The following is a 19,754-nucleotide window of genomic DNA, read 5'->3' on the forward strand; positions in this document are numbered from 1 at the left end:
CAGAGTCTCTGGCACGGACACAAGTCCTGCCCGTGGGCACATGTCTAACTTCAGCCTGTTGTTTCACCAGGGGTTCCCTGGTGCAGGAAGAATGGAAGGAGAGATTTACGAGAGATAATAGAAGAATGAGGACAGAGCTGTTTGTTCATGCCTATTTTTTAAAAAGGGCAGGCCAGACAGGCAGAGTTTTCATAGTCTGATCAGCCGTGGGTGTTGTGTCTCTGAGGACTAGTCAGCAGTATCACCCCCATCCAGCCCCCGGCCTGGAATAGTTGGAATCAAGTCAAGTCAAGGAGTGAGCATTAAGCTGACTTGATTACATTTGAAAATACAAGCAAAACAAACAAAAAAATAGATTTATGTTATCTGAAAGTAATTGCTGTCATTATTACGTTATGGTATGTCAAACTTTATTTACCCCTCACAGGGAAATTAGATTTGCAGCAATTTCATTCCAAATGACTAAAATAAAAACAATACAACATGATGCACAGATGGACAGTTTAAATAGAAACCGCCCAATCCTAGAGCACACAGTACAACAACACAAGAGACAATGTCATGTTATTGCACATAGGCTGAGAGAGTACATTTCACTGTGAAGAAGTGTCAGGATCCAAGGTCAGCAGCGGTGACGTAAGATCGCTGGTGAAAGCTGAGGCTGAAATTATCCTCTTTCTTCTCTTTTTCCCTTGAAAGGTCGTGAACTGGCTTGTGCTGGCTTGTCCATTAGCACAGTGATGAGTCACACATCGAGCAGACTGCAGTTAGTTTCACTGTCTTCTCTCTTACCTGACCGGCTTGCCTCACTGATTAACCACCGGAGCTCAGTGCATTTTCACACGGACACACAGGGCCCCATGCCTGTAATTACCTCTTATTATAGTAGGAAATGGATCCCTCACATCTGCTTCCAATGAATGGGCAGGTTAGCGCTCCTGCTTTCTTGTATTATTGCATAAACCTCTGGCAAACAGATGTCTTTGTAGGTGCGAGCACACCTTCAAATTAAGGCCTGTCTTTGAATTATGAGGACAGGTGAAATTCGTCTGTCAACTGTTGAGAGGAAGATACTCCCAGACTTTGTTTATGGTTGCCAGTTCATGGCCCTCGGGTCTGTTGTTTAGTTGGTACAAAGCCAATCACATCCCCCTAAGTCTCTGTACGACTTGAACTAAGTGACTTACTCACTTAGTCATGTTTTGTACCCCCTAAGCCCCATCTTTAGAAAAACTCAGACTGGATCAAACAACAGCATTTTGACAAAAAACAAAGTTTGTTCTAAGTTAGGTAAATTCATAGTTAAAGATGTTGCATACTTTTGGGTAATCTATGATAGTGACTCTTTGCTTGGATTTACAATATAACCGCAAGTATGTTGACTGTTAAAACAATCTATCATTAGTCTTTGAGGCTCCAATTGGGGATAATAATACGCCACGAGAGTACAATACACCTTCTAATATCATATGTTAATGTTATGATATCAATATTGAAACGTATGGGAACATGACAGGCAAGGGGTAAACATCACGGGATAAGGGTTCCTGCTAAATTGACCCAACTTTTTCAGGTTAACTGCTCTCTTTTATGTTCCGCTCCTGGCTAATTGTAATGAGTGCGTTTTACAAAGCACAGGAGCAGCACAGTTACAGGCTCATTTAAAGAGCCTGGTCTTGGTAAATGGTAAATGTCTGCAATGACCAGCCGCAATAAAGGTTTGTGGTTCCAATTACCCAACGGTGGGATTATTGCTCATTAGTTCAGACACAATCATACCAGAATATTATGGGGTCTTTCCATTTCTGTCACTTCAAGTTAACTCACTAGTCTCTATAACGTGAATGTAAGGTTTAAATGTCTTTGTGCATGTTCGGATAAGCTTGTTATAGCATAGAGATGTAAATTGTGGGTAAAGTAATAGAGAGATGTCATCAATATCTTTTGTTGGCACAAATTCAAAAATGTTCATCATGATCCAGTCTGTTTATATTATAGTGAATACTGTGTTTGCATTTAAGCATTGTTCTGCTTTGAACGAACGTGCAGACGGTTTATTTTGGGACTATTTGGAGAAGGAAGGGTAAGTTAAGTGAGGGAAATGTTTAATTTAGCTCAGGGATTTTATCTGGCTCTCAAAGCGTAAGATCCAGCAGGCGTGGTCCTGTCTGGGGGAATTCCTTCCTCAATGTTCATACAGGACAATAGGATAGTTGTCAGGATTATAGAAGTGCTCGTTTATCACACTTACTATCCAAATATGAATGTTTGAAGATTCATCAGCATAGCCAAAAATGTTCGGTTCCATGTTTTACCTGTTACAGTGGCGTGTAACAGGTAATGTGTCACTCTCCATTGTTTTAGAGGCATTTAAGTCATGTGTGTTTGAGGTTTCTTGAGTCTGATGTTCACATTTTATGAAGCATTTTTTTTCAGACGGGTTAATGGCCATTTAAATCCAACTGTGATTCATGACAGCAGCTACCACATCATAACTTGTCCCTGATCCCTACAGGGAAACCGTCTAGACAGGAACAGTCTAAGTCTTGAAGAGATAAAATAGGTTAATGTGGTTTCACAATTGAAGCATGACTAGTACTGAAATGTTTCATCTTTATTGGAGCACCAAGTATATCATAGGGCAACATAGTCATTCCCTCAGTCATCGCCATTAATGGAAATATAACCATCGTGCAACAAGTGAAATTTAAAAACCTGAGACTTTGATGATGTATTTGCATGTTTAACATGGTTTACATGTGCATAGTAAGACATTAAACTGGACTACAGCCTTTGCAAATAGTGAATGATGCAGAGAAATCTCATTGCATAGCCCCTTGTTGACCTTGGACAAGAGTAATGACTAGGCTACTGTTTATCTCCCATCCAACAGCTTTTCCCCCGGCCCTCATTCATAACCATATCTTCATCCTGCACTCTCTCCGTTTGCTTATCCAAAGTCTGCTGTGAGCCTGACTCAGTGCTTGGCTGACTAGGATTTCCATACTTGTTTCTAAAGTCAGAGAGGGATTGCAACAGCATGATGAACTTCTTGTGCAAGTGTTCAACTTGAAACAACAGCTGCCAAAACTTGTTAAAAGTTTATGCTACTTTTAGCCACGTTTTTTTTCTCTCATAAAACTTGACCAGTAACAAGGGGATGATTGTCCTCATGCGTCCTGACATATTTAGGTGAATTCTGGAGGCCAATTTATGGGCTTACAACCATCTAGAATTGGTGGGATACAGTTAGAAAAGATGTGAAACATGAGCCTAATGGCCTGGTCAATAGTTATCCTGAGCACTACAGGTGTAAGGTTGATGTTTTCTGACTGACCCCAACAAGGAGCTTTACACCTGGTGAAATCCAACCTTCACATCACCAGGATTCCCCAGATCCTTCTCCTCCTTGACCCAGCCTCCAGAAGAGATAATCCCATGCTTCGCGAGTGCCCAGCTCCTTGATCCTTTGTCAGTGGGTGACAGGGGGAGTCTAAGTCCAAGGGTTTAAAGGAGAGAATGGAGATGCTGAGAGCCAATCAGAAACGAGCCATTTCATGCAGACAAAGTGGGCACCTGATCCCCTCTCACATGCTGAACCCAATAATTGGCTTCAGGAATGTTCACATTTCTCTGCTTTAGGGTATCGTCAAAGAGCCAATGCTCACTGGGCTTTTTTGGCGGACGGTTAAAATTTGCCATGATCCTTGGATTTGGGGAAATAAATGGCTTCCTTTGCTAAACATGGAAGAAAACCTGAAGGAAAGTCCCTTGTTAGACTGAAGCTTAAGGTCACCACTAGCAAGAGTGTGGGTGGATTTGCTTCATAACATTCATGCCTATTTTTGGTCATTACAAACTGGATTCTGTCAAAACCAGATTGCTTAAACACTCTATTCTCCAAATACCAAAGTGGAAGGCAGTATAAACAGAAAACTGTCACTCCTGAATCTGTGTGTATTGGCTGAACTACATGAATGTAGGCTCAGACGTACAGCTCATGCTTAAGAGCTGGCTGATTTGAAGACATTTACAGTCAATTTTAGAGGGCTGTACAGATGTGGGTGTGCCAATATGCTGAGCAACGGTTGGCTGGGCCTGCCACCACTCCAAGTATTTTCTGAAGCATGGCTTTCTTCAGTGTTTATTGATTCTTGTCCAGAGCTAACCTCAAATGGGGAGGTGAGAGGATCACCAGCCGCAGCAGTCAGCCTACTGTTGTGAGGCTTTCTGACGATGGATCTGGAAACTGTTTGGAGTTTCATACCGCCGAGAGCCTTGCACAAAAGCATCTTTGAATATGTTGGCCAAATTGAATTCAGGTTACTCTGCAAACACACATGCTGGCTAGTCTCAAACTCCAAACTATTGTCAACATTATTGTAATAGCCAGAACCTCTGGAGAACATGCAGTTTGACCAGCAATCAAATCCTTACATGTTTTTTCTTTTTACCTTAAAAAAAGATACTGCATGTGGAATCTAAAAGCTGAAGTTTGGTTTCTATTAAATATCAATTTCATGTGCTTTGTTTTGTTGTTTATTTAATGCATGCATAAAGCAATAGTAAACATATCACTTAACTGAAATGGGGACGTTTGAAATGCCACAGAGTGCTGGCACCTTGGAGCGGTCTCCTCGCTGCACCCGCTGTTCTGTCCTGCACCCACAGCCTCTCTGGCTGCAGGGCCTCTGAAGCAGGGTGTAATAACACCTGCAGCTACGCAGCTCCTGAGGTATTTTTATCTCCCCCTGGAATTCCACCTCTGTCCTCCCCGTCGCTCTCCTGTCTGCATGCATGGGAACGGAGTCAGTTGAGCGGTCCTTGACATGCGTTTCTGCAAGTCACCTGCCTCACTACATTCCCCTCATCCTCGGTGACCTCCTACAGTAAATCCCCCCTCACTGCTGTATTCCGGCTAGCCCTTCGGCCTCTGAGACGTGTGTGGTGTGTTTGTTTACAAGCGTATGCATAGCCCTCCATAATCAAGCCAAGAGCTCGTTTTGCCAAATTCCTGAGAAACTGAGAGCTGCATAGTGTGTCAGGATGCATGAAAATGACACGGCAGGCAGCAGCTGTGGGATTCTTAAGGCAAACACTGCTCTTGTGGAGCTGTATTTTTTGCCTTTGCCAGTTCTTCCAAAAGGCATGTGTGGTACGCTCTGCCTGGCCTACTTTAGAACCGAATCCAGACTTTTGCAGACAAAAACAACAGTAAAAGTACCGATGACTTGAGCAATATGCAGGCATAGGAACCTGAAATGGTGAATGCATTAGTTACACTGTATTCATTGTTGTGGCACTGGCTTATGGCACTGTCTTGCCAAAGCATAACGTAATGTGGAAACAGCTGTGGGCATTCATAATAGTATTGTTTGTAATGACTCGTAACTGCGAGGGTTTAGCCATAGTTTGAAATGACTTGCCCATATTTACTGAATAAATTAGTCATGTCCTCATTGAAAAAGAAGCCGGTGAACTTGCAGTAACCTCCACCTGGGGTGCACTCTATGGTCTCTGTGACTTGACTGTCTAATCACAGGCAAAATGTTTCTACTCTATTTTGAGGTACATGTAGTCCAGGTTCTCCCTCTTAAGTCTTTGCAGTTATTAAAGCTTTCATACTGTCAGTCTCTTTGTATTGCTGCCCTCTCAGGAGGTGAGGGTGTTTCTAACTGCAGATAGCATGGCTAATTTAGGAGTTCGGTGATATGGACACTAAACAAAAGAGATCAATGTGACTTGACTCTTTGATCTGACAGGTCACGTTCCAATATGTGAATAGAAAGCAGAAGCACCGCTGCCAAGCATGATTAAAAAGGAATCTAATGACAGCAACAGCGAATGATGTTGTTTATGCCTGAAGCCAAAATATCAGCCTATCATCATTTTGTACACCAGAACACAGTATCAGATGACCCTCCAAAGTAGAAAAAGCCATTGTGAATTGCCATTCTGTAACTATAATTCTGATTATGGCCTGTGATATTCTCATGAATAGGCTATGGCAGCTTTTAGGTTTAGAACAGCACTCAACTTTTTATCTGGTAATCTGGGATTGGTACTGAAGATTAGTGAACTCCTTCCATGCTTGCCTGTGTGGGTTGTAATGAAAGCTGACCTTCTCTTGTTGCCCATGGATATTTTTTGTGCTGTTCTGTGTGTGAAGGCAGGCCAGATCTGATTTCTCCTACCCAGTGTTGTCTCCTCCCACTGTCGGCTTTCCCATGGTGCGCAGGTTAACAAAAACAGCTGTCAGGTAATTTCCAGTGGGGAGGATGGAGCTGGCTCTTTGAAAGAGAGGGATAGCCTCGGAATACCTTCTCTCCTTCGCCCCGATCCTCCAGACCTTCACTTTGATGATACTATCAACATCCGACTGCAGTGCCTTGTTTACTCTGCACAGAACATCTGGAGAGGAGCATAGCTGTACTATAACCTTATTATGTGGACAATGAAATAAACAGCTAAGAATTCATATTTTTGTTCTCACAGCCCACCGCTTCAGTGCACTTTATTTTTTATTTTTTTTGTAAGTGTTGGCAGAAGTAACAGAGAGTATTTTTGAAAGAGACTTTGATGTGCAGATGGCGCCCAACAAAGAGTGCTGTTCAGTTAACAGCAGGTTTTGTTGTGATGTTCTGAGCTGAAAGTGCGTCTTGGGTTACCAAACAAAGACTGTTCAAAACTCATGGTTTGAGATGCTCCACATGTTGGGACTGCTTAGCGTTCCAAAAGCCTCACCATGGTTCCCTGCCAAATCCCAGTTAATTATGAGATCGCCATCCCAAATAGCATGACCTTGGGAACTGGTGGAAAGTGGCTTTACCAACATGAAATGACTCCCTCTGGCCAGGATGCCTGGAGGGTGCTCTCCCCCTGCCCAGAGGATCTCTGTCTGTCTGAGGCGTTCTCACAGACAAAGTCCGCTCATGTGAGATCTATTATTGTATCGCTTCAGAGATGATTCATTTCTGCGGCTCATTGTAAATCACACTTACATACATCGCCACTGTGAAGGTCCGATTTGTTCCAGAAAAAATTGCATGAGCTGTGTACTTAGAAAGATTTGCTCTACTTAGCCTGCTTTTCCCACACAGTGGAGCGATGAACTAATCGAGTATGATACGCAGAGGAGGGGAGGGGGTTGACAGACTGAGCTTGTGCTGGCCTGTGATTATGTGGGACAATGCGAGTGTGGCCAAGGCAACAGGTGGTGTCAGATTAGTCGGTCCTGAGGCGAGAACGAGCAGCAGAGAGGAGGGTAAAGGTAATGCTGCTGCTGCCACCGGTGCGGGGAAACCAGAGCTTAATCACAGAGCCATCAAACAGCTGCTGCGACTTCCTTCCTGGAGCTAAACTGGCCCACAAACCTTCAGATCAACTCAGCATCACAGGGTGTATCACCTAATAAAAGATATTAGTATCATCTTGAATTAGCATCAAAAATGTTTAATCCCATAAAGTAAAGAAATGGAGCATCGCGTTAGTACATCAAAAAAATTTACTTGTACTGTAGATGACATTCATTTAAAATACTTTGAGTGTCTCAGATATATTTTGGAAATGCTTGCAGGTACTGTATGTTATCAACAACACAAGAATTTGCTGTATTTTCAGTGTCCCAAAAATATTTCAAATGAATGTTATCATCATGTACAAATACAGTTTGGGCCTATTTTGTGTATTTTGAAACATAACTCAAAACATGTTCTGAAGAATATGTAAAATGTACTTTGTCTTAGTGTGGGGAGCTCTACAACCATCTATAACACCCTCAACATTTTAGCCTTCTTGTAGAAGGAAATCCATAATTCTTATGCTTGAATTTGCTGCAGCTCTAGTTAGTTTGCAACATTCCCTCAGTCAAGTCAGTCTTTCTTTGCTATACATTGCAGCGTCAGCTATACGTTATGGCACCGCATATCCCTCTGAGTTATCCGGTGGGGAGGAAAGGAGACTTCTTAAATGACACAGCACTGCATTCAAGGGGCTCTTTCTGTTATAAATAAACAGGCCGGGCCAGAGCTGCTCTTGCCCTACAAGCTGCCACCGGTTTCAGCACCTCGCCTCTCAGCTGTCGTCTGGGGGAACTGGAGCCTCTCAGTCCCCTCCGCCCCGTGGGTCACTCTCTAAGTCCCAGTACCGGAAACATACACACTATTTATAGACCCCGCGAAATACTCTCACTGTGTTTATGTTTGATGTGACATAGCCTACAGTTCAGGTGAGATCGTTTTTGGTCGTATTTTTTGGTATTCTGTCTTTGGTCAGACCAATGACACATGGCAGTTTTAAATTGTTCTGCTAAAAGTGTTTTTTTTCTGTTGCTGTATTAAAGTATTTGATCCTGAAGCATAACATTTTAACATCTCAGCTCTGACTTGTTTTACCCATTACAGTATAAACATTCATTGGGGTATTTTCCTCACAATAAGAGCACCAGTAGCTTTACGAGCTAAACCTCCAATCCAATAAATTGGCCTTTCTCACAAACCGCTGAGCCCTATTAAAACAGAATAGGTTCATTCCTGACTGAAACATCGGGCTGATAACTGTGTGTCTCTTAATGGGCTGTTTTGCCAGTGTGTGTGTGTGTTTGTGTGCATGCATGGATACGAGCGTGTGTGTGTGTGCACTTGTGGGTGTGTGTAAACAAGAGGGTGGTTGCAGGCCCTTTGTTCATTGATGGTGGGAGCCTTTAGGACTCCACCACTGGACGAGCTGCAGTTGTGATACTAGGTGGTCTGGGGACGTGGGGCCCTGCTGGGACCCCTGCTGGGGTGATAATTGAAGAGAAGGGGGTTGTGAAGGTGTCATCTGGGGCTTCACGCCTAGGGACATTTGAGTGGAATGTGTTCACGTTCTATTAACCACCCACAGTGAAGACCAATTACAGTACGGCTTTTTAAAACACCTGTAAAGTAGCCTATAGGAGAGTTTGTGTGGGAATATCCATTCTGGGCAAGGAAAACTTGATTTAGGATTACGTCCTCTTCCACCTATTTCTTCCCAACCCCTAAAATCAAAAGAAACATCATTGAAGGGACTCGGCTCTTGAGGCTTTGCCCTTTTGTTGTTTACACAACCTGCAAGTCTTGTGATTCTGCTATCACTGAGTCTGAAAAAAGCCCCTCGGAGATAGCATTTTGGTTGGTGTGAGGTAGGAGAGTCTTGTTTCACAGCCTACTCATGATCTGGGTTCTCTGTCTGGTCGTTGTGTCGCCAGGCTGTAACCTTTGGCCTGAAAATACACTACAGTGACTCACCTCCAGTTGCGCTATTTGGGGCTGATTCAGACTAGGATGGAGATGACATACACCTCTAAAATGCAGACTGGGAGTTAATGGTTCCTTTCTTATTCACTGCACAATATGCAATGATTTGCTCAAGGTTGCAAAATAAAATTTCCATTGCTCTGACTTTTTGAACAAAGTGCTAAAAATACAAAAAGGCAGTTCATCATAACTCATTGTAATGCAACATTAAGTTGCCCTAATGCTGTATTTTCATTGAATCTCTTCTCCAGTGAAAGAGAACATGTCTGTAACAAGTTATTTATGTGATATCCTCTCTGAAGATACATCCTACACTTCTTCTGTGTATTATTCAGACCTGGATCAAATAGTACTTGCAAATAATTATTAGCTTTTGTTTCCTGCTTAGAGTGTCAGATAATTGTGTCAGGTAAGTTGTCAATCACAGAAGTGTGTGCTAAATTGACTTTAAAATGTTTTCCTGTGATAATTTCAACTTGCTAGAAATTGTATTGTCTCATGTGGCAAATTCCACCCATCTGATCCACCATGCAGGCTAAAACAAAAGCTAAGGATTATCTGTAAATACTGTTTAACTCAGGCCTGGTATTATGTCACGCTACAACCTCTAAGCCTATACGTTTAGTAAGCATGTATAAGCGTACATGTGTGTACATGGTAGGGATTCATTAGTTTTCCCCTCTGTTCCTTTTGTCCTGGGAGAGAGAGAGAGAAAAAAACTCACCGACAACCTACATTTCTGCTCACTTTGTAATCCTCCTCACTTTAATTGTAGCCCTCCTTTCTCCTTTCTCTCCCCACCTAGCTGTATCACAAGTCCACACAGGTCGGAGGCTTATTTTGACTTGCCTCCCTGAGCAGTGAGTGTGGTGTAAAAAGAGAAGGTTGTGTGGCTGATGCTGCCGAGCTGGAGACGTTGCTTGGCACAGAGAACTAACAGTCTTTGAATCTTAGGTCGTACCTCACAGGGAGAGAGAGGGGAGACGCAACAAGAGAACACAATAGACTGACTTATATCTCCGTCTCTGCTTTGTTTAATCATATCCAAGCATGACAGACATGACTTTTCATGCAGGGAGGGAGCTATGATTTGCATCTGTTTGGTTTCAACGCTTTCCAATTTAACATCGTAGTTGAGGTCATTCAGCTGCTTATTCAAAATGTGCACCAGAAGAAGAAGAAAAAAGATTTCAAGGGCAGTAAATAGTGTCCGTCAGGATCCTCACAGTTACCTGTTAAGTAGATTTAATGGGAAGCACATTGCAGACTTCAGTCTTCAGTACACACCACCTTGCAATACCGGACATGGAGTGTTCTCATGTGAGGGAGAATGGCTGCCGCTGCTATTGGCGTGTCCCAAAAGATCGCATGTGTGGCGAGAAATCGCTGGTCCACTGCGGAATGCCTGTGGGAGACTGGACTTATTGCAAAATGCATGGCATGGCCTCTATGTGGGAGAGAGAATGAATGACCTGGGGGAAGACGGCTGAGCAGACACTCCAAGTATGTGTTCAAAAATGCAGCCTTGTCCCTTGGTTTTTACTCACTGGTCCCCCCCCGATAGACTCCAGCTGAACTTTAAACCCCCCACCCTCCTTGAAGTGGTTTGCGCGCCCACAGCATTAGTAATGGAACACTTCGGAAGACAATCCGTGCAAGTTGTCAAAGGGTGTTTGTCTGTTGAATGAAGAGCCTCCTTCCACTTCCTCCCCATCCAATCACTTTGGCTTAAACCCAGTGGAAACGTCAGAGAGCAGAAGGGCCTCACTCATCGGGCCCTTTATCCAGCAGGGGCCCAGGCAGAGGTTTAGTGTCAGAAGTGGCAGTTTGTCAATTCCCCCACCACTCCACTCAAGGGTTAAACACACAGGAAACTTTGTCTATCTCTCCCTGTTTCTATCTCTCTCTCTCTGTCTCTCTCTCACACACACACACATATGTAAAGCAGTCCTGTTGCCATAATTTTGTTGTCAAAAATCTCAAGACGTCTATGTCTCCTGTGCCTGCAAGTGTGTATAGTAAGGTGTGGAAAAGGAATTTTCTCATGGGCTTACGCTCTCCCTTCCTCCCTTTCATCACTCTTTCAAAACACACTGCCACGCATGCAACAAAAACCCTCCATAGATCTATATGGCCATATAAAAAAGTCACAATATGTGTTGTAGGGCTGTAAAGCCTGTTGTGGTATCAGTTGTCGCCATTATCCAATATAATTAACTGAAACTGGGCAAAACAATTCACACACAAATCAATACCAGTATTTCATTAAGGAATTAAAACTAACTACTATAAAACTAACTTTTTATACTATATTTTAATTGCTCAAATTAAGGATGTCTGCCATAGGCAACTTCAATTCAATCATTTCGAATATAATGTAATTATATATCAGATTGGACCGAGAACTGAGCATATCCTTACTCCTTTATCCGGTGAGTGTTTGAGCAGCAGCCAAAGCTCCATGGTGCTGTCACTGCATGCGTGTATGTGTGCTCTAATGGTGTTCTAATGGATGTGGTTTAATGCAAGCCTGCTGATACTCCTGCACCTACTCCACAGATAGCTGCGGGTCAAGTAAAGGGAGTGCTAGGTGTTCTGCAGCTCAGGCCTTGCTGGTGCCTGGTAGCGCTTGGCGGTCTCCTTCGCTCTAGCCGGAGAGAGGAGTCTGTGTCAAGCTTTCCTCCACCTAAGGCTCTCTGTAGTTTACATTCCATTCCTGTTTCGAACACGCTGCTACCTCACGTCTAAGGAGATATTGTTAGTCTTTAAGAGGGAGAACGGGTCAAGGAGGTTGTGAATTCATCTTGTGTTAGCTTTCTATGAGTGCCTGCGCAGTGCTTGCTTGAAAGGTCACTACTTGGTGCTTGAATCAATTCCCCGGAATGAGCAATACAGCCTGCCGACTTTTTTTTTTTTTCGGCTTTCATCTTTCTGTGTTTGCCTATCACACGCTCCAGTGGCACCCAATGGGACAAAATCAAAGATAGAGTGTCTGAGCTCAGAAGATGCTTTAAACGCTATCAGAAAACACTGTCACATAGTAGCACTTTTTATAAGAGAGAGCCTCACTGCTGAGCACAGTGTGTGTAATGTAAGCTTGGTCCAGCTTCATAGTTTCTGTAACAAGCTGGTTATGTCTTAAAGATGTTTCTCACAGATTGTCCTGCAGCTGCATCAGTGGGTTTATTGGAGGAGTGGGTGAAATGACTCCCCTGAAGAATTCTTCTCACGCTGCCTCTGACAGGACTTGGCTGTCACAGAGATGTAACTAGGATGGGAATGCTGCAGTGTGGGCGTATGATAGTGTGCGACTGTGTGTGCTGGTGTTGGTGTGCGATGTTTGCGTGTGTTTGTGTTCAACATGTGTGCAAGCGGGCCTAAACGCATGTTTGCTCTGGCCTTTTTGCATACATACGTGTGCGTGTGTGTTCCCACGTGGGTGTGTATGTGTGTGCGTGTGTGCACACTTTGGGTTTTGCACGTGTATTTAATCACAACTCTCATAGTCTGTCTTAGCAGACTTAGTTCACAGTGCGAACAACTTCTACTCTATTCTGACTGAATGTGTGTGAGAGGCTCCAGTTGAGTCTATGTAATGTCTGTCTACAAAGTTTTGAACAGGAAAATCATGTATTTTTGCTGCTCTGGTATTCCCTCTCATAATGTTCTGTAGTTTAAACAATTAAATACCTGGGCAACGCTAAATAGGTAGTATTAATCGAAAATAAACATAAAAAACTCAATAAAATAAGCTTACCATCGACCCCATCAATGGATGCAACCATTCTCCAAGCATCGTTTATGAGACGTTTATTCCTGTAGTCTTTCAATAAAATTTGTGGAGAACTGGGAAGCTTTGAATGGCTGTAGTCAGCTTCTTATCCATTTAGCACTTGCCAGGGGCAGTGATTGTTCATGAAACAAAATCACATCGGTAGGGAAACAAAGAAGCACATAAATTTGACTGGCTGTTGACGGCCGATGACCGTGAAAAGTTCAGCCGTGGCCAACTTTTCTCGGCCAACAAGCGTGTTAACCGTCCGCACATCAGCCGAGTTTTCCTGGTCGCTCGGCTCTATAGGAAATGAATGAACTTCCGGTGACTTGCTGAGCGTGTTGCTTGCCGTCTTAATGCACAGTTGGAAGCCAACATTTGTGTGGATGTGGAGATGACAGCAGATGTTCAGCTGCAAGATTGTACGACAGCTGATGGTAGTGCCATCCTGAAGGATCTTGGCTCAGTTATTTCAGGCTTACCAGTCTTTCCTGGACGTTCTGCCCCTGTTGCTTATCAATTGTTCATGGAGCAAAATGCAGACATTTCCCTTAGTCCCAGTAAACAACAGCTGGGCAAACTTCAGGCCCGTCCTCCGGTCTGTGTAGTGTCACCTGTCGCTCAATCTCTATGGAATCTGTTGTCCCTTTTTGTCTGTAGCTACTACTCCTTCAACATTCTTGCAAGGCAAACATTGGGCATTGTGAACAGAGTAATTCATAAGTAAACAGTGGAATTCCACTAGGTTGGAATGTTTGTGCGTGTGTGTGTGTGTGTGTGTGTGTGTGTGTGTGTGTGTTGCATACGTGTATGTGTATTTATGTGTATGTGCATGTACATGTACATGTACATTTACATGTGTGTGCCTGCATGGAAGCATATGCCTGGTTACCATATGTCCCTGTGGATATTGCCACAAGTTAGTGGAGCAGGGTGAGCTTCTGAGACCATGTCCTCTGGGTGGGGTGTGGTAAAAAGAATTACAGAGCCGGCCAAGACCTTTATCTCGAGGGAGAGATAGCTTCAACACAGAGGACATGTCTCAACTCCTAGATTGAAATGCAAAGTTCACACTAGCTATTTGACCCAAGTTGCAGTAGCAGAGTAAGAAAGTAACTTCATATGTTGTTCACAACTCTCCCTGACTTGAGGTCAGTTGGACTGTCTCAAACTGGCATAGCTTGACACATTAGCTTTCAGATCAGGTAGAGATATGGACTCCTCTTGCCAAAGGCTACTCTGTATGACTGCAGAGGTTTTTGCCAAGATGGCAAAGCGGTGCACGTCCAGTGCGTCCACATCGTAGCCCATCCCAAGGGAGTGGGAAGCAGGAGATGATCACAACGGTTGGCTGGTTGGCTCCACTGAAAAGAATTTGGCCAGTCAGCGGTTTCCTTTTGAAAATGGCCCGGGATTGTTGTTGTAAGGGTGTTCAGTCAGGGGAGAGAGGATTTGGGGGATAGATCAAGTTATTTATTAGCTGGAGCCATTTAAATGGGAAACTCTACCATGACAGAGTTGGGTGGAAATGGGAACTGGCGTGCCATGCCAACTGGAAATGCCAGGGATGGCATCCTGCCAGGGTGGTGTGCAAACATATAGTTGGCTTGTGGGCAGGGGATGGATGCTGAGATGGTGAGAGCCGAGAGATGATAAACCCTCACCGTGCTCCATTTGGGCATCTCAGTTGGAGCTGAATGAGTTGAAATGGACATGAATCCTGGGTGGCACAGTCAACTTTATCAAGATGATCAGATACGAGAGCAGCTGGCTAAGCTTTCTGTCTCCTCATTGAGAGTGTGCATGGGTCCATCGGGTGCACTGGGAGAGGAGACAGTTCAGTTCCCTTTATCATGTGACTGTGAGAGGGGTGGTCAGGGATTACCATCAGAGAATGGTGTGATAGGAATCTGCATTGATTTAATCCTTTTGAGATCTTCACACATCATCACTCCACACCTAGCCTGTGATTGTAGCCATTGTCTCAGGTTCAGTCGTAAAAAAAAAAAAAAAAAGTAAAAAAAAATAACATGGAAACTGCAACATTGATCAGGCTTTAAAAAAAGTACACCCTTATGTAGTCTAACATACACTGTGATGCCATTTACTTTGTTCAAGTACCAGGGGAATTAAGTTATAGATTAGCCTGGGGCCAGCCTCTGAATTTTTATTTGCACCCACATTGTTCAGGTACGCCCCTGCATATGCCATGATGAATGACATGTTGATCACCATCTGAGTTTAAAGCAACCTGTCCTTTGTGGTGCTGCAGTTGAGGTGTTTTTACTGCTGCACGAGGTGACATAATGTTTCCGTGATAGACTCCTCCCTGATTCCAGAGCAAGGAGCCAGCCGTAAAGGACTAGTTGTGGTATGCCGAATGTTTTACCCCAGGGCGATGGAGTTTAAAGCATACTTAAACAGATTTGTGTCATCCAATCATTCTGATGTCGACCTCAACTCCTTTCACTGGCTAGAGGTTTTTGCAGTGTGTGTGTGTTTGTGTGTGCTTATTCACATGAGGATTAATGCGGTCAACTGTGAATATTTGCAGGCGCCGTCCACCTGATTAGAAATACATACACCATTCATGATTTCTTTGGACATTTGTATTAATACTAACGTCAATTTTTATCAGCACTGGGCATATGCATAGTGATGTCATGAACTTCTATTTGCATGTGCGCTCTGAGGGAGGCCACCGAGAGATAACGAATGGTAAAAGTAAACATATCACAATGCGGAGTTTCCTGTCTCGGCCTTTGTTTTCCTCCACTCTCCCAGGACCAGTATGGGTGTAACCTGGCTCCACAGAGAGACTTCAACCCCTATAAATCTCTGTCCCCCTGTGTTTGCTGCAGGTGACCCAGGCCTCCAAGGTGTGGGGAGAGGTCCCTCTGCCAGAAGACCTGGAGGCAGAGAAAAATGTCCAGGCGTCTCAGAGCTTACTGGACGATGACGAGGACTTTGCCGCTGACGAAGCTTCAGGAGGTGGGCTGGATAGAGGTCACAAACCACAGCAACAGCTGTCCTTAATTCATGGGAGTTGTGTTTTTCATTATGCATTCCTTAGACTGTTAACCCATCCCACATCTGTGTTAAATGTCATGTAAATGGTGCTCAAGGATGCATAACCCATCTAGAAAATACTTATTTTGACTATTTCTTCTTGAAGCCTGCATGATTCACTTTTTATACACTAACTGCACTTATTCTTGTCATGAGGTACACTGATGAGGTGAATCCAAGTTAAAGCCATTATCCAATATTGGCTTCCCTTATTAAATCTATACCAATCATAAAGGAGGAGATGTAGCTAAAGAGAAGCAGACGAGTTAGAGAGGCATTTTTAAGCTTTGAGATGATTGAAATATGGATTGTGCAAAAGGGAGCTGCAGCTCAATATCAGGAAGACATTCCTAGTGTTTTGTACATTCAGTGTAGCTGCCATTCAGCACCTCCTGCTGTGTTTCAGATTTATGTTCCACCTGTTGTGTAAGTGAAGCATGAATGTTTTTTTTCCGGCCATGAACCTGCATGCAGTGACTGACTATACCACTGTGTTTATGTGTCTGTCTCCACAGATCTGCCCAGTGGAGAGGATGATGGCAGCACACCATGGCCCCCAGTGGTGTCAGGCAGCACAAGTAAGTCGTTACTGGGACCAGTGAATCCAGCAATTCTCTGAGTACAGTGTTGTTGATGTGTGGAAGATCGCTCAACCCTCTAAAGCTTCCCTTTCTTTGATTCAGACTTAAGTGGGTGCATGCTGTGTGTGTGTGTGTGTGTGTGTGTGCGTGCGTGTGTGTGTGTGTAAGTGTGAATGCAGGCAGAACTAGACGTCTGTCTGCGCCTGAATGATGTCGCTTTCACATCCTGCTGCACCATCTCCTCTCTCCCTCCCAGCTCACAGTCTGGTCATAACACAGGGCTTCAGGTTTGTCTCGGAGACATAAACATCTCCTCTCCTCCTTTCATCCTTTAAACCGGTGGCAGGGGTGAAAGCACAATGAGATGACATGAAAGCCATGATAAACAATAAAAGCTGTGGCATATATCTCAAAACACCTTTGTTTTGCATTCCTCCCTCCGCTGCCCGCTCTCTAGCCCCTTTCAATTTTTTTTATAGACTTAAAAAGGATTTATATATGGGGAACGCCACCGTATCGCATTGCACAGAAGCAGGGGAAAGAAATTAAAAATAACTTGTCAAACTGCATGATAGGTGTGACTGTGAGACGGTTTTGCCTCTGTTAGTCATGCTTGTATACTTGGTTCGCCACCTTTATCCTGTTGCAGCATGTTTTTGCCATTTATAGATTTCTCTTCATCCTAGACAGCTAAGAATCCTGCCGATGAAATCTGGGACTTTTTTGTCTTTATACTATTTGACCTTAACCTACAAGGTATCAGCAACCATGCATTAAGGCTATCAATCTCTTGAGGCGTATTTGTACTTAAATCTTAAATGTAGTTGATGGTAGTAAATACTATTCCTGGGTTCCCGTTAGTACAGCATTGATACTGATTTTAGTGGTGCTATGCACTGTATATGGAAGCAGATTTAATTTATGTGGGGTCTCCGGAGGGAATATTTTCAAAAAGTTTATTAGCTGTGCATAAACAGTTCGGGCAATCTCGGTACTATAGATAACATCAACATTTAGATGTTGTCCTCATCGTTTTCACCATACAGGCTATTTATGTACCAAAGCAGTAAAAATTCAATCCCAGACAAGTCAGATCAAGACAAAGGCCAGTGGGTAATGGCCGCTGCTTCTTAGTTTGCCCTTGGTGCCAGACGCTGGCACTTGACAGGCTGGTGTAGCTGATTACATCATGGCAGAATAATTGTTTTGGTAGCAGCACTGCGAGCTGACATCAGAGCTGCGGCATATAGCATGTGCCTCGCTCACAGAAATAGCACTGCTGTGAGGCCTGGCTGGACCTGGATAGTTCAAGGAGTAATTTGGATTGGGTTAGTAAGGGTTAAAACATTTGATTCAGATTTGAGCAGTGCACGTATGAAGACAGAGGTATATACGGTTAATATTGGCATTGCAATTGACCCATAGGAAGGATGAATTAATGCAGTTGTGAGAAATTGTACTTTTTTCTGGTGAGATTTGCAGATGGTTGCAACAGTTGAAAGTTATCTTTAAAACTCCAGCGATTGTTTTGAAGTGTGTGTATATCTCAGTCAAATCCTGTGGGGAAGTTTGGTGCAGTAACCTTATGCTCAGAGTTGATTTGGCAGATAGGCACAGTGTTCCTCGTGCAAAAGGAAGTTGAAAGTTAGAGAACACAAAGTCAGATTGTGTTGACAACTCAGGATGGGAAAATATATTGTGTTAACGCGCTCACATTTTGCGGTGCTACATGAGCCTACAAAAATTCCCCATTACTTTGGTTTATTGCTTCTGTTGCCATAAACTTCTCGGCTTTTGCAACCACGAAAAGGTCACTGCTACTTTAAGATGGCAATTAAATAGGGGTTTGAGATCATGCAGTATTTTCTTTGATATATTGTCTTATCTCAAAGGTGGTTTGGGATTTGCATTCTGCCCAGTGTATCTGCCGTGACTGGAAGAGGCAGGCCATTTCCATATTTAGATATGAGCGAGACAGCAGTGGGAAGGAAATTTGGTTTCCTGCGTTGGATGCTGAATGCTATGCTGAGTGTCTCTGTCCTGTGGGCTGCAGACTGTCCACCCAAGCCTCTGCCTTCCTTCCCTTTTCCACTACTGTAAAGTGATCAGCATTAGGTGCCACTTTTGCACCCATTATGCCTTGTATCCTGTTGTTTGCCACAGGTTGAGGATTTCCCATTTCCGCCAGTCTCAGCCTCGCACGTTGACACAGTGAAAAACATCTGGAGTCTTAACTATTTGTGAGACGAGGCTATTTTCAACTACTTTTGTCCATTGTTTTTTTTGGTTTTTTTGCCTAATCATAGTCTGCAATCTTCTCTGGAGATATGAAGGTTGCATCCCATGTCCTCCTAACCTTTTGTCTTGACCTCAACACTCAGAGCCCCATAGAGATTTGTGGGAGACAACATCTTGCTTATCTCTCATCTGTAAGAGCTTCCCTTCTCCTTTACAGACATTCCCAGTGCACAGAGGATATTGGCAACTGCGTTTAGAAACCAAAGAAACAAAGGTTACCATGTCTACTTAGTAATGACTATGCGGTTGGAGAAGGCCTGCTGAGGCTACATTCTTCCCACTGCTAATTTTGGATCAAAAGCTTGAGAATTCATATCTCCAGGCTGCTTGAGTCTCTTTGACCTTGTTCATAGGGATTTTTTGGGCAGAATCTGAACTAGTCACAATATTTGTAGTAGGCGGATGAATTTTAGAGTCAAGTGAACTGTATTTGAGTGCATCGTGTCATAAACCACCTTTGATTTACCCATTGCTGCCTGAAGCAAAGTGCAGCCTGGAGTTTCTCCCTTGTTTTCAAGGTAAGGATAAGAGGAGAGATATGTGCTGTGTTTGGTCTTCCAGAAAGTTTGTTTTATCTCTAGGGTCACGCTGTCCTTGATCCAATGGGATTCAGAGACAGGTATCTCATTCTTGTGTAGCCATTCAGCTAGTATTACTCCTAATCAAATCAATTGGTATTGGGTATTTGCTGGAACAAAAAAACAATTCAAGTTTTGATTTTTCTATCATCTCTAGAGGAGAACAGATGTTGCA

At 43.5% G+C, this 19,754-nt stretch overlaps 1 protein-coding gene across 1 annotated transcript in view; it reads left to right on the forward strand.

Annotated features, from left to right (window-relative positions):
* Window positions 1–19,754, forward strand: part of hspg2 (heparan sulfate proteoglycan 2) — an 88,650-nt gene that overhangs the window by 9,740 nt on the left and 59,156 nt on the right. The window contains exons 2-3 of the mRNA XM_071521839.1: window positions 15,915–16,044; window positions 16,638–16,700. Of these exons, the coding sequence (XP_071377940.1) occupies window positions 15,915–16,044; window positions 16,638–16,700 (193 nt within the window). The remainder of the gene's footprint in view (window positions 1–15,914; window positions 16,045–16,637; window positions 16,701–19,754) is intronic.

The sequence above is a fragment of the Centroberyx affinis genome, unplaced genomic scaffold (assembly GCF_046629955.1).
Source record: "Centroberyx affinis isolate AG114_WGS23_722 - 3 ecotype Tasmania unplaced genomic scaffold, CSIRO-AGI_Caff_v1 ptg000933l_1, whole genome shotgun sequence".
Classification (NCBI taxonomy): domain Eukaryota; kingdom Metazoa; phylum Chordata; class Actinopteri; order Beryciformes; family Berycidae; genus Centroberyx; species Centroberyx affinis.